The sequence below is a fragment of the Chiloscyllium punctatum genome, chromosome 10, assembly GCF_047496795.1.
Source record: "Chiloscyllium punctatum isolate Juve2018m chromosome 10, sChiPun1.3, whole genome shotgun sequence".
NCBI lineage: Eukaryota > Metazoa > Chordata > Chondrichthyes > Orectolobiformes > Hemiscylliidae > Chiloscyllium > Chiloscyllium punctatum.
Window position 1 is genome coordinate 59,231,016 of NC_092748.1, and position 15,489 is coordinate 59,246,504.

The window sequence follows — 15,489 nt, forward strand, 5'->3', positions numbered from 1 at the left end:
TTGAATTATTCAATGTTAGAGTTCTTCTGTGGTGTCACTCGCCAGAACAGAGATCGATTAGTTAAAATGCTTTTATTTTTAATTAATGAATAGGCAATGGTTTCATTTCGGTGTCCTAAAGTTGGAGCAATCAATACGTTGGTCCCAGGTCAAATATCACAAAACTTGTTTCAACAATGGTTCAGTTGATGTCCTTTAAATTTCTTCAGATAAACTTTACAAGAAGGATAGTATTTTCTAATTTGATTCTGAATGTTCAACAATCTTTTTGTACGAGTTAGTTCTGTCTACTGAACTACCCAGAGTGGTTTGTGAGCGGAATGAATGGCCAGAGGAAGTGGTCGACACAGGTACGCAGTTACAATGTTTGAAAGATATTTGGATAAATTCATGAATAGGTAACATTGGAGGATATGGGCCAAACGTAGTCAGGTGGAACTAGTTTCGTTTGGGAACATAGTTGGCATGGACTGGTTGGACTAAAGGGTCTGTTTCCTAACTGTATGACTCTATAAGTTTTGAAGCAATGGTGGAAGAAAATTGATTTGGACAATGGAAAGAGATGCAGGTGAATGGGAGCTGGTAGAATTATCTGGTCATTATCGTACGAGCCCAGGGTTTGTGTGTATACAGAAACCTCTAATTTGTTTATATTGCTGATTCTCTGTCCCTAGTTGTGCTTGAGAAAATGATGTTGAATCGTGGTTTTGAAATGTTGGTATCATCCGATTAAGACACAGTCACAGTGCTGTTAGGCGGGGGGTTCCAGGAATTTTATTGAGTGATAGTAAAGGAACAGTGAATTGTAATTTTGGATGTTTTGCAAATGTTGGTAAGGGAACAGAAAATAATAATCATAGCCTTCCAAAGCGCTCCAGATTCAGCAATTAGTCTTTACCTCAAATGCTACTTGATTATTAAAGTTGGGGGCAAGATCACAACTGGACTGCACTAACTGTAACAAGAGTTCGGCAGAAAAACACAGTAACTGAACAATGGGCTACCTTTGAAGAGAAGATAGTTGAGGACAGGTAAGGCATGTTACCTCAAATGGGAAAGGTGGAACAAGCAAATTCAGAACTCCGTGGATGACAAAAGAGATAGAAATTTAGATAAAGAAGAAAAGTGCTTATGACAAGTGTCATAATAGAAAATAAAATTGGGGACCAAAAGGAGTATTGAAGGTACAGAGGGGAAATGTAAAGCAAATAAGAGAAGCAAAGAGGAACTATGAGAAAAGGCTGATAGCCAGCATAAAAAGATGTCCCAGAGTCTTATGTGACCATGTAAAACGTAAAACTGTGTCCAGTGGTGTTGGATAGATTGTTGATATTTAAAGTTGACAAGGCACCGGGACTGGTGAAATATATCTATGGACTTTGAAGCAAATGAAAGTCGAAATTGCAGGGCACTGGCCACAATTTTTCAGTCTTCCTCAGACTCTGGAGAGGTGGCAGAAAACAGGAAAATTAGAAACACATGGCTTTTTTCAGTTGTAAGGATAAGCCCAGCATTTACAGATAAGTCAGTTGAACTTCTGTAGTGGGGAACCTTCTGGCCTCAAATATTTGAGATTGAAATGGTAGCAACTTGGAAAGAAGGTGAGTTGATCAGCAAGTGTCAACATGGATTTCTGAAGAGGAAATTACGATTAACAATATGCTAGATCAGTGGTGTAATTCACCACACTGGAAGCTCCAGAAAGTTTGTTACGGTTGTGGGTACACATTATAGGACAGAGGGGAATCGGTTTAGCTCAGTTGGCTGGATTGTTGGTTTGCAGAGCAGTGTGATGCCAACAGCGTGGATTCAATTCCCATCACCATTTTGAGATTACCATGAAGGACTCGCCTTCTCAACCTCTTCCCTTGCCTGAGATCTGGTAGCCCTCAGTTAAATTGCCACTAATCGCTTCTCTCTAATGAGAGCTGTGCTTATGGTCTGTTAAGACAGATGTGACTGTATTGGAGTGAGTCCAGAAGTTATTTACAAGAATGATTCCAAGGATGAGAAAAGCAGGTTGGTAGAGAATTCCAAGAAAATGAATTTTTGGGAGTCAACGAGATGGATTTTTGGACTAGATAGCAGAACGATGGAATCCTTGATTTGGTGATGTGTAATGAGGCGGATTTGATTAATGAGCTTAAGGTGAAGGAAGTCTTATGGAGCAGTGACTGTAATATGATAAAATTCACCCCAAGTTTGAGAGGGAGAGGCTGAAATCAGATGTAATAATATTACAGTTGACTGTTGACCTTAAGATTAAGAGGTGATCTGACAGAGGTTTTCAGAATCGTGGATTAAATACGTAGGGAGAAACTATTCTTGTAAAAGAAACAAGAATAAGAGGACATAAATTTCAAGTGATCTGCCAACAAAATAAGGTGAAGTCAGGTAAATTTTTTTCGCTCAGACCATTGAGGGTATGGAATGCACTGCCTGGAAGTTTGGTGGAGGCAGGTTCATTTGAGACATTCATGAGGGCATTGGATGGCTATGAGGATAAAAGTAATGTGCAGGGGTATGTGGATAAAGCAAGAGATTGGCCTTCTGTACTTACCTCTTGCGTTCACCCTGGAAAAAAAAAACTTTCCTTGATTTCACTTATGGTTGCATTTCCAAAATTCCTTTCGTGCTCCATTCTCTGCATTACTTTTTAGCTATGGATGAACTCAGTCTCACTGTCAATTCCACCTGGCTAGTCCTCTACTACAATCCTCATTTCTACTTTAAGTCAAGGCGATGCAGACTTGAATGGCTGTAATGGACAATTAGTCTGGCCATTTGGTGCCAATTCTAATTGGATTGCATAAACTACAGTTCTTCACATTCTAGATACCTCCTATGAAGTCAGCTTTCCAGGATGCTCCTCACTCCATCCAACTATGTGTAGTGATCTGTCATCTGTTCTCTTTCTCCACTCTAAATCCTCATTTCAGGTGGTTAAATTCCCCGATGGGCCCATTTTATTAGCTTAAAAATCTATGCACTGCCTGATGATTCAAAACTTATCCCATAACATAGCATCTGGAAAATACCTGGTTGTAGATTTTCTCAAGCCTGATTTCAAGTTTCTGGACTTCACTTTACATCATCTTGCACTGGAAGCAAAATAAGATCCTGTTTCTGCCTCTTCTGTGACCTGTGGAGGGAAAAAACCTTGAGATACATATTCTTTCAAGCTCTACTTCAAATTCCTGGACTCTTCTCAACATCAGGAAGATATATTGTGCTCTAAATTACACTGGTAATGCCACAAGACCTAAATTCATTCTACTTTGCTGTTCTGCTGCAACATTTAAGGCAAGTCTGGTTAATCTACCACCAGCACTGCCTTTCTTTTTGGGAAGTCTTCAGTCTCCAACTGATGCTTTGTCTGCCACTTATTCAAACAGTTTCATTCTGTTCCTGGCCCCCAGGTTATGTGGGCATATAGATCATCACAGAAAGTATAGCTGTTTCTCAGCAGAGCCTGACTTTAGTTATCTGGAAAATTCCTGTATTGGATCAAAGTCCTTTTCTGCTAACACTGAGTGGTAGTTGGCATCCAATGACCTCCACAGTGGTGCAGGAAAAAAAATCAATCATATACCACTCATTAAAATTATGTTTCCGATCTGAATGTCAGGATTCTTGTTGACAAACCCAACACCAACCTGTTGACCTGTAGCTCTGAAATGTGGGCACCTTGATATCAACTTTGCCACCATGAATGTGGGTGGCATGCAGGACAAAGTCAACTGAGGGAATAACACATAGACCTTTTCTCTGGAAGGTCCTCCTCAAAGAGAAATGATTTTTCCATAGTTTGGGGTTTATCATTGGAAATGAGCTTGTCTTGCAGCTCATCTGTTCTGCCGGTGGGTAAATGAATTTATGATTTCTCATCCCACTTAAATAAGAAATCTGCATGCCACTACCATCCATGCATATACTCCTACATTTTGAGGTAAAAGATGAGATCCAAGGATGGGTTCCATTCTGATCTTGAATGATAACTAGCCTGGCAGCAATCAAATTGATTTTTGAGATTTCAACAATAGATTTGGGAAAGACCAACAATTCTTTGGGTATGAAGAATTACTCTGATGACCAATTCAGGCTTGGAGAAAGTGAAAACTGCGGATGCTGAATATCAGAGTTGAGAGTGTGCTGCTGGAAAAGTGCAGTCAGGCAGCATTCGAAGAGCAGGAAAATCAGCATTTTGGGCATAACCCCTCCAGGACTCATTCAGGCTTGTTATTTGGGTTTGAAGTGTGGTGTACTTTTCTGTACTGAATGTCCCATATATTAATAAACAATATTTTGTTAATAGACGGGATCTTTTCTTTCAGTCACAGGATCATCTCTGGCTCGACCAGCATTTATAGTTGACATTGAGAAGGTGATGGTGAGCTGCTGAGTTGTATATACGCTGTGCCCATCATTGTGTTAAATGTATAACATTGATTGCAACGGAATTGCAAAATGTCGTTGAATGAGATAAACTATAGGTTTTAAATCTCTTGACTGTTCCCCCGATCAGCATCATCTTTAATCATTAATAAATGACCTGATAATATCGAGCTTTATAAAATATTAAAATTTTATAATAATTCAAATATAACTTAAAAAATTGAATACTGATCTAATCACACTGGGCCATTCTGAACCAACCGGAACACTTCAGATTCGTATCTGATTTCTATTCTAAGTACTGTCTATAAATAATTCTATTTGGATGTATTGAGAAAGAAATTATACCAGGATTAAATGAGGGATCATTCTAGATCTGATACAATTTTGTTACCATCAGTAGCTATTTGATCAAATTAACCATCTGTTAATATAGCGTACAACTTTGAATGTTGGACGATTCTAAGATAAGTTAAATTTATGAAAACCTCCTGTAATTGTGAAGTGTCATCCTTGACTCAGTGTTGGAGTATATTTGCTTCTGAGTCAGGAGTGCTATACTGGCCGAAGCACTGTCTTTGAGACAGTTCAACCAAATTAAACCAAGTCTGTCATGTTATTTTGGACATAAAATATCCAATGGTACTATTTAAAGTAAGTGACAATGTTCTCCTACTGTCCTTGGAGAAGTTACCCTTCAAAAACAACATCAGTAAAACAGATCATCTGGTCATTTGTCTGTTTCTGTGTGCAAGTTGACTGCCACATTTTGACTACAGGACAGTTTCAACATTGACTCAATGGTTGTGAAACTTTTTATGATATCCTGAAGTTTTGAAAGGCCTTATAGAAGGACAGTCGATTCTGTGTTTTTGTTTCTTTCTGTCTGTGCACATTTTGAAATACTGAATGGTGGAATAAAATTTCCAAATCTTATTTCTGGTTGAACCTGATGTGTTCCATTCATTGCTGATTAATCTAACCCAATAAAGTGGATTGATACTGAAGTAGTTGGTATGAAATTTGAGACAGAGTATTCTGTCTGAAACTTTAAATATATTTAAAAGTTCATAATGTGGAAAAGCTGGCTACTATTATAATTATATTTTTTCTTTGCTCAATGTCTGAATGGGATGTTCTAATTAAATCAAGTAATTTTATTCTATCATGCTGATGTTGATTACTGTGCAGGAGGAAATGTCTGCAGTTTAATAGGTCACAATAAATCTCCTATATTTTTGAAAAGAATTGTATTTTTTCTCAATCTTAATTTTGTCAATTATGATTACATTTTGGTGGGTTTTTTTCTGTACAGACGTCAGAAAGCCAGAGAGAGACAACAGAAGTTGCTTGCTGAATTTGCCTCAAGACAAAAAAGTTTCATGGAAACAGCAATGGATCTTGGTAAGCTTTTATTTATTCTCCCACTCTATTTGTCCAGTTGAGACCTATTATCAGTTTAGTATGAATAACACAGTTCTTTGGATTCTAATATATTGCGAATCTTTCTTTTTATTCCTTTATGGAAAGTGGGCACGGCTGGCATTTGTTGTCCGTCCCTAATGTCCTTGAACTGAGCAGCTTGCTCTGACATTTTAGAGATATTTAAAAGTGAGCCATATTCTTGTGGGTCTGCAATCACATGTAGGACAAAACAGGTAAGGATTACCTTCCATAAAGGGCATCAATAAGCCAGATGAGTCTTTGTGATAATCAATGTTAGTTTCATGGTGCCATTCATGAGACAAGCTGTACAATCTAAATTTATTACTTGAATTTAAATTCTGCCGAACTGAGAAGAATTACTATCTTGTACTATGATGTGAAGGAGCTGGTGTTGGACTGGGGTGGACAAAGTTAAGAATCACACAACATCAGATTATAGTCCAACAGGTTTATTTGGAAGCAGTAGCTCTTGGAGCGCTGCTCCTCCAACAGGTGGTTGTGGAGTTTGCTCAAAAGATGCATAATCTGCAGGCAGTCAATACATATCATATTTTGTAAATTTCACTTTGGAAATACAACCAGTTTGACTCAAGATTGGGGTACAGACAGACTGTGACCTCACTCCTTTAATGCATTATCTGACCTGAGACTTCACCTTTTGTGATAAAGCCTTAAGTTATTTCGATAAGGTGATGTAAAGAAATTCTGGGATTTACATATTAATGAACTGAAACCTGGATTCGAAAAGATGAAAGACTTAACAATTTGGGTTTGTTCAACATATCACTGTATGACACTGTGATCTTTTGCGATAATATTTGTGTCTTATGAGCTTATACAGCACAACCACCTGATGAAGGAGCAGCATTCCGAAAGCTAGTGCTTCCAAATAAACCTGTTGGACTATAACCTGATGTTGTGTGACTTTTAACTTGTACTACTTATTTCACATTAATTGAACTGCATTGTGGCACCTAGGGGAGTATTACACTGCTGAGAGAAGAGCAAATGTTTAGGGAATTACAAAGAGAACCAAACATCTGGAGTTGGTAGGAAAAGAAATTACAGATGCAACGGGAAATATCATAACAAATTTATTTTGGGCCAAAAAGAAAACTGCAAAAAATATTGCAGAACCTGTAGAGAGGAACGAAAAATCAGGAACAGCATTTGGAAAATAGAAATCAGAGAGCATTATAAAATATAGAGAGAAAATGCCATGCTGGAGAAATAATTTTTTGCTATTGGCACAAGCAGCTATGTTTGGTGTGTTTTGATTTGATATTTTTGTACCATATTGGCTTTTTTTAAAGTGATCGTAGTCTTTCACTAACTTTGATTTCTTCAGCCTACAAATTGGAAGACTGGTATGTGAAATCAAAAAAACCTGTTTGGGTGATCTGAAGGAAAGAAAGAGATGTGCCTCTTCAATGATGGCAGAGGACTGAGGGGAAGTTATAACATACTGTGAGGGCTTGGTAGAGACCGGCTATGGAGTGCATTGATGGAGGAAGGGAGAATCTTGAGGATACAAGTATCAGTATTTAGCTGGTGAATACAGATGGAGTAGTTTGTGCCCATGCTTTTAAACAGCAACTTGACTTACTTGCTGAGCCTGCTAATCCTTCTTGCACTTCCCTTTTGTCCCTGAAATGGAGAAAAAGTTTTATGATAAAATGAATAAAACCATGTGAAATAGCATGAGGATCTACTTAGTTGTCTCTTGCCTTTTAATTTTTTTTAATCTCCTTCCCTGTTTAGATATGCATGTGGCAGGTGCGGCTTGAGCTGGCACCTTCTGGCCCAGAAGTAGAGACATGACGGCAGTGATGTCTCGCTTGCTGTTTAAAGTATTTTTAAACTAACTGTTAAGGCATGCTATAACACACCTTTACAGTAGATGGGACTTGAACCTAGACTTTTGGCCCAAAAGTTGGGAGACAACCACAGTATCCTAATCAGATTGATCTGTAGACTGTGTTCACAGCTGGAATCTGCAAATTCTGATAAAAAATCTCATTCACCAAAGAGACCTGTTCTGACATGCTATAACATACTAATAGCAAGTGGGATTTGCATCTGGGCCTTCCGATCTTGAGACAGAGACACTAGTACTGTGTCACGAACCCCTCTCTTTTTAGGTATTTTTAAGCAATCTGTTCAGATTTATGATGCACCTCCATGGCAGGTGTAAATTGAACCCTGAGCTTTAGATGCAGAGGCACGAACAATACTTCTGCACCACTAAAGCCTTCTCCCAGTGTCTGTGTAGTTTTGAACAAGTGGCCGTTTGTATGTGAAGTGAATGTAACAACCACCACAATTTAGAAGGATAAGAATGTCTAATTGAAACTTACAGAATACTTGAATGGCCTGGACAGATTGGATGTTGGGAAGATATTTCCATTGGGAGGAGAGTCTAGGACCTGAGAGCACAGCCTTCGACTAAAGGGGAGACCCTTAAGAAAAGAGCTAAGGAGAAATCTCTTCAGCCAGAGAGTGGTGAATCTATGGAATTCATTGCCACAGAAGGCTGGGAAGTCCAGGTCATTGAATATATTCAAGACAGAGATAGAAGGGTTCTTAATTGTCAGTGGGATCAAGGGTTATGGGGAGAAAGCAGGAGAATGGGGTGGAGAAATTTATCTGCCATGATTGAATGGCGGAGCAGACTCGATGGGTTAAATGATTTCTGCTCATATGTCTTATGGTCTTATACTTCAGAAACACTGTGTTCTCTCTTGTCTGTTAGATATTTTTAATCCGTCTGTTCAGAATTGCTATGACACACCACTGGAACAGGTTGGACTTGATCACTCAGAGGAAGGGACATTACCACTGCACCATAAGATCCCTATAACCTATTATGTGGTATTCCAAGGCAGTCTCCTATCTAAGTACTAACCAAGCTTGAGTCTGTTGAGCTTCCGAGTCTGCTTACTATCTGAGATCAGATGAGTTTGGGCTTCATCAGACCAGTATGACAATTGGCTGCTCTTGCTTTTCAGTTATTTTCAATCAACTGGTTGGATATGTTATGTCATACCTCTGAGGGAAGGTGGAACTTTAACTCCGTGCTTTTGCCTAGAGATAGAGACATTACCACTGCATCCAAAGAACCCTTCTAAAAGAATTCAGATAAGAGTTTTGACCCTTGACACTCACTTTAAAAGTCTCATACTTTGCCAATTGATCCATCCGGGCTTAAATCCAAGATTTGTGCTGCACTAAGAATCAGTGAGCCTGACATAATTTCTACACGCAACCTTCTAATCTGGAGTCAGACATGCTTCTGATGTACAATGAACCCACTTCTGGAACAGATGGGACCTGAATGTGAGCCTCCTGGCTAGCCATGCTACCACTGCACTACAAGAGTCCCCCCTGTTTTGCTTTTTTTCTTGTGTTGCTGATCACTTTAATCTGTTTGGTTGTCAGCAAACATTGTGTGTTGCCTAATAAGATCCTCAACACCATTTATAAAAGAGTAAAGCAAACCTTTAACTTCTAGGGTGAAAAAGTAGTGTGGCAAGGTTTTAAGAAGTCTATAAGCAGAGAGTCAGAAATGGTGGTTCATTCTGATTTTATGTAGGTTGGACTGTGAAGTATTGAAAGGGATTGGGGATTAGATTGGATTGCAAATCACATTGGAAACTTTCAGGAATAGTGGTGCAGCATTAATTCACAGCAACTGTTTGAAATGCAGACAGCATTTCACCTGTACCTCCTGCAATCTTGTGCACTGTATTCGCTGCATCCAATGTGGTCTACTCTACATTGGAGAAACCAAAAGCAGACTGGGTGACTGCTTTGTGGAACACCTACAGTCTCATGGAAGAATAAGAAAATATATTTGCTCTGTGTAGTTCTGGTGAACAATAGTTGTAAATGGCTGAATTGACGCAGGGTGTAATTCACAGCAGAATCATGTCCACAGCAGATGCCATTTTAGTCCATGAGCACCCAAACAGCAAACCATACTGAGCCCCAGTTTTGTGTTTGACAAGCTTTTAAAAACTTTCTTCAAACCTCTTTCATTATTTCTTTGTTAATTTCAATGTTTAAAGTTGGATATTTATTAGCATTCAGGAGATACACTTGCTGGGGATAGACGTGTGATTGGGGTTCTCATTGTTAGATCTTAAGAAGCATTCTTAATTTCAAGACTGGTTAGGATTGAGCTGCTACTTAATGGTTGGAAGTAAAACCATTAAGTTGACACAGTATGCTTATTAATTTGCCAAATATGAGTTCTAGTATCTGTTTAACATTCTAACGATCGACAGTTTTTACAGCCATTATTTGACTGCCACTAATCAGTAATGATTGGTTTATTTTGTGGCCAATGGTGTAGAAAATAGCTAGAGGCTAAGGATATGTTCAGATATTTTCCTATCACTCCTAATTTTGTCTAAATCTTGAGATTAACGTATAAGGCTGTGATAAAACATTTATTTTTCCATCTAAGTAGCTGAAATATTAAATTATGTATATTTAGGGGCCTTGATCAAGGCTGCCAGGCACCCAACTAACACCAACTGAGTTTCAAAGAATTTTGTGTGCTTCTCAGTGGGAGGTATTTCAAATGTTATTGCTTAGTCCTCGAAATAGAAATACCTCGGGCAAATAAGAACAAAGTGTAGTCATTTTTTTTAATGCTAGCAAGGTGACATTAGAAAAATCTTGCATTATCAGGCTGTTGAGCCTGGTTAGAAAAATAAATTGGAATCCAACTGTCTTTTGGGGACTGAGGTGAAGGGTTGAGACAGAAGGTATCAAAGTACTAATAGTTGTGCTGCCTCTAGAGAGCTACTCTGACACACACTGTTTAGTGAGGGAAAATGTTCTTTGCAATTAGAGACTTGTACTGCCCTCAGCAAATTTCTTGCATATTTACTTAGCTTTAGGCCTATAAACGATATTATCTTGATGTTGCATGCAAAAGCAATTAAATACAGAAAAGCACCTGACTACAATCTTGAAAAATATTGTGTATTAGGCAATTTGGATGTATTCTTTGTGATAACCTCCTGTTTGGCTTTGGTAAGAATTGTGTTTTTTTAACCAAAGAGAAACACTTTGCAGAATATGGTCTAATTCAATTAAGTAAGATCTTTGAATTACAAAACCTGACTTCTCATTTACAAAGTTTCCATTTATGCAGCAGTACGTTTTTTTTGCGAATAAAGAGAATTGAAATTGTGAGGTAAATTAATTGGAATTTACTGACATTCATGCCAAGTCTTTCTAAGATTGATAATAATGAAATTGGTTTCCTTTATATTTTTTGATTGGATGTTGATTGAAAACAAATGCAATAGTTGATTATATTTAGCACCAGATAGGCTTAAGCAAAAAATTGGAACTGAAGTAATTTTTAAAAAGGTATCTATACAGATTTTTACTTTGTTTCTTGCATGTTATGTTTTCCCACTGTTTGCTTGTCATAGAATATTTTTCAGGTTTTGTGTGCTGGAATTAAAAATTATGGTTACTTCCATTTGCTGGAAGTTATCATTTATAAGGGAGGGCCTGGCAGTATTGGGATGGTGAAGAAATAGACCTACTTGAGGAAGTAAGCATAGCAATTGGCAAGTTTGCCAGGTTACTGTGATTTCATTGTAATTTGCACAAAATTAACTAAAAGAACAAGGACTTTCAAATGCACATTGCAGCCAAGTTGAGTAGCATTCTAATTGACTTTCTGGAGGATTTGAAATGGCATACAGATGATGTTTCCACTTCTGGGAGAAAAACAGAACTTGTAGCCACAAAATGAAGACAGTACTAATAAACCCAAAAGAGAATTCAAGAGAGATTTCTTTATTCAAAGAATGGCTAGACTGTTAAATTCTCTGAGGCGACAGATCTTTGTTAGTATAGCTCCTTTCACAATGTTGGGACTCCACAGAGTCCCTTATTTTACTTTTGAAATGTTGTCATATTTGTATTGTCAGAAATAATTTGCGAAAACACAACAGGCTCCCACATATAGTGCTATGATAGTGACCAGGTAATCTGTGTTAGTAGTGTTGATTTGAGGGATAACTGTTCTGCTCCTCTTCAAACGAGCATCATGGGATATATTACATGCACTTGAGGGAGCAGACGGATAGCAGTTTACTGATTCATTTGCGAGATGGTATCTCCAACTGAAGAAGTGCTGTCAGGCGAGATTTTTGTACAATGTTTAGCAATCAGTGAGACCTGAAACCTCAACTTTCTGACTCAGCAGCAAGAGTGCTTCCCAATGAGTTGAAGCTGACACTGACAGAATGAACAATGAAGCACCGGAAAGGGTGTGTTGATTGAGTTGAATGAATGTGGGAGGGAAGAGGCTCATCTAAAGGGTAATTGGCCATATTAGTTACTTCACAACTTGAATAGTCCAGTACCCTTTGCATTCCATCTGGCAAAGACCTCAGCTCGACCAAACTGTACTAATGGTATCCTATTGTGAGACCATTTGACACTGTTGCCTATGCTCTGGTCATAGGAAGAGGTGCAAGGGGCAGAGAGGACTAGTTGTGTTGCATCAGTGAGATGACCAGGGCAAAGGCAAAGGCCTCAAGCCCTTGGATGTCCGGGGCTGTAATGTTAATGTAAATGCAGGCAGCATCTACGGACAAGCTGTACAATTGTAAAAGATAGCTTGAACATCTTTAATGAAAGTCCTCCCAAAAACTCGGGGTTTTGTGTGAAAAGTTGCATTGTGACTGGGTATTCAAAATCTGACCATAGGACATGGGAAAGCAAGAATAACAGTGAATATGAAAGTGAATTGGAGGTAAATGTAAAAGTCAATCAGCTTTATGTAGCTAATTTGCTGTCATTAGCTATGTGTTGTTGGGGGTAGAATTCTAAAAAGCTTTGGGTGAGTTGTTGCCAAGTCCGACTGGAGCTTCTGACACAGAAATGTCCCAAGGAGAAGTGTCAGGGGAGCAAGATAGCTGGTATTTTGCAACATGTAAATGCAGAGATAGAGCTTTATCCCATTTAGGATGCAATACCAAGCAAAGAAGTTGAAAATCTAGAATGTAAGAAGTTGTTGAAAAAGTTTAAACTGGAGTTCAGTTGTCTGACAGTTTATTTCCGACGAAAGAAGTAAGAGGGCTTCAAGGTTGAGTTGGAACTGCTGTATTAGATTAGATTAGATTCCCTACAGTGTGGAAACAGGCCCTTCGGCCCAACAAGTCCACACTGACCCTCCGAAAAACAATCCACCCAGACCCATTCCCCTGCATTTACCCCTGACGATACCACCTAACATTGTGGGCAATTTAGCATGGTCAATTCACCTAACCTGCACATCTTTGGACTGTGGGAGGAAACCGGAGCGGGAAGTCAGGCTGTGCTCTTGAAAGAGAGGAGGTAAAATTCCTCGGAGGAAAGACCGAGTTGAAGCTTATTGTGACTTGGTGATTACTGGTGCCTGGATGAATCACTGAGAAATTGGTAAGATCTGTCTGACGCTGACATAATGAATATTTGAGGCAACTGCTCGATAAAGCTCCTGAAAGGATGTGTTGATTGGATTGAATGAAAGTAGGAGGGAAGAGATTTACTGCACTTAATTCTTACTGCACTTCACTGTATCTAGTCCAATATGTTTGCTGCTCATAATGTGGTCTCCTTGAAGCTCAGAGGTGAAATGCAGACTGGGTGACCTTTTTGTGGATTGCCTATACTTTGTCCAAAAGATGACCCTTAACTTCCACTTGTCTGGCACTTCAACAGAACACTGATCTTTGCCAATATGTTGGACCTATTGCTGCATCCCACTGAGGCTCTTGTTTTCTGTTTGGGGACCCTGCAGCCTTCAGGATTCAATATTCAGTTCAATAATTTTAGAGCCTGAATATCTCCTTCCATGTCCCTTTACATATCCTGCATCCTGGTCCCTGTTTTGACACCAACTCTTTTCAGCACAAGCAACCCATTTTTGCCTACTTATTGGCCTCATCGGTTTTCTGTTTCCGGGCTGGCTATCAACCATCCCTTCTTGTGCATAACTTTCTTTCTCTTCCTGTGGGCTCCAATTCCACCTTTGTGCTCAATCCACTGGCCCCTGCCCTCAAAATCCCCATCATCAGCATAAATGCCATCTTGTCCCAGCCAGTGTCTAATATTTAATACACACCTTTTGTGGTGTGTTTAACTGTTAATTCCTGTTTATGTCACCTTATTTCTAGGTGTTGGAATTTAAGGCAGATTGAATTTACTGTTCGCTTTGTCGTCTCTTGTGTAGTAAAATTTATTGAGGAATCATGGAATCTTGAGGCTTTCTTCTCTTAATAAGTAACTGAGATTTAAAATTTCATCTGTTCAACAATAAAGTTTCTGAGGCCCTCCAGAATTGTAACACACCTAAATTCTGTGAAGAGGGGAGACAGCAGCTGTTGGCAGCAAAAGCTTTGGATAGTTCTTGACTAAAAGTTGACTTTCAAGTAATTGATGGGGAAGTTTATTTTGAGAATCATGTGGGAGGCGAGATGATGTATGGAAAGCAGATGCTTTGGGGCCCTACGGTACATTCTCAAAAGGGAAGTTTTAAATCCTATAGAGGTGCTTCTTTATGTGCACTTGGGACCTGTTGAATAATAGAATTTGAGTTGCATTAATCTGTATCCTCCTTTAGGCAAATACTTAACTGCCTTTCAAAACTTTGCAGATTCACATTACAGTAGTCAAAAATAGTCAAGATTTGTACTGCTACAATCATGTTCATATGTAACTGCATGTTTGCCTGATTTTCACTGGAACGGTAGGGTTAAAATGGAGCTGCCAGAGGCAATAAAATTGAATTGCTTTGGTTTTGTACATCAATGATTGTTTATAGACAATCTATTAGATTAAAAGAAAAACTAATTTTCGTTTGAGGTTATCTTTTTTTGTAAGATGCAGAAACATATTTTATATGTGCCAATCCTTGGGAATGTTTTGCACCATAATACATTATGACCACAGTGGTAATACACTTTCTGTAGCCTGAAGCAATGGTATACAGCTTTAATAATGGAAGGCATCATTTTCGGGTTGTATTGGAACAAATTCTTAGTTGGTCTTTGACCTTCATTTCAAAATAAATATTGGTACATTTTCATGAAATTGAAAATGTTTTGACATTTTAAGTTAATTTATAATGGTGCATTTATTGTTACATTGTGTTATGGGTTAGTGTCAAATAAGAAGCTACATATTACATGATAAGAAATTGATTTCTACAGCTGTAATGTACTGCCCTGCAATGTCTCTTGTTGATACATTAGTTTAAATTTTATTCAAATAAACATTTGCAATAATATAATTTTTAAGAAATACATTGTTGAAATTCTGAGTTCAGGTTTTGCTTAACAGAATAATGGTGCAGTTTAGGATCCCAGTTTATCTTAATACGGATCAAGTCTGATCCTAGAATGGATAGGACTCTTGTGCCACAGTGATAGAGTTCCTCCCTCTCTGAGACAGGAGGCCCAGGTTCATTCCTGAATGAAGGGTTTTAGCCTAAAACATTGATTTTCCTGCTTCTTGGATGCTGCCTGATGGCTGTGCTTTTCCAGCACCACGTTCTTGACCCAGGTTCAATTCCCACCAGCTTCAGAGATGTGTAATAACATCTCTGAACAGCTTGTTTAGGAAAAATATCAA

The 15,489-nt window shown here is 38.5% G+C and overlaps 1 protein-coding gene across 4 annotated transcripts in view; it reads left to right on the forward strand.

Moving 5' to 3' along the window:
• The window catches only part of ubr3 (ubiquitin protein ligase E3 component n-recognin 3), a 356,926-nt gene that overhangs the window by 185,206 nt on the left and 156,231 nt on the right, over nt 1-15,489 (forward strand). For all 4 annotated transcript variants that reach the window (XR_011961687.1, XM_072579281.1, XM_072579282.1 and 1 more), the window contains exon 25: nt 5,711-5,799. Coding sequence is in view for 3 of the 4 variants with exons in the window: in XM_072579281.1 (XP_072435382.1) it covers nt 5,711-5,799 (89 nt within the window). In the remaining variant the exon portion in view is untranslated. The remainder of the gene's footprint in view (nt 1-5,710; nt 5,800-15,489) is intronic.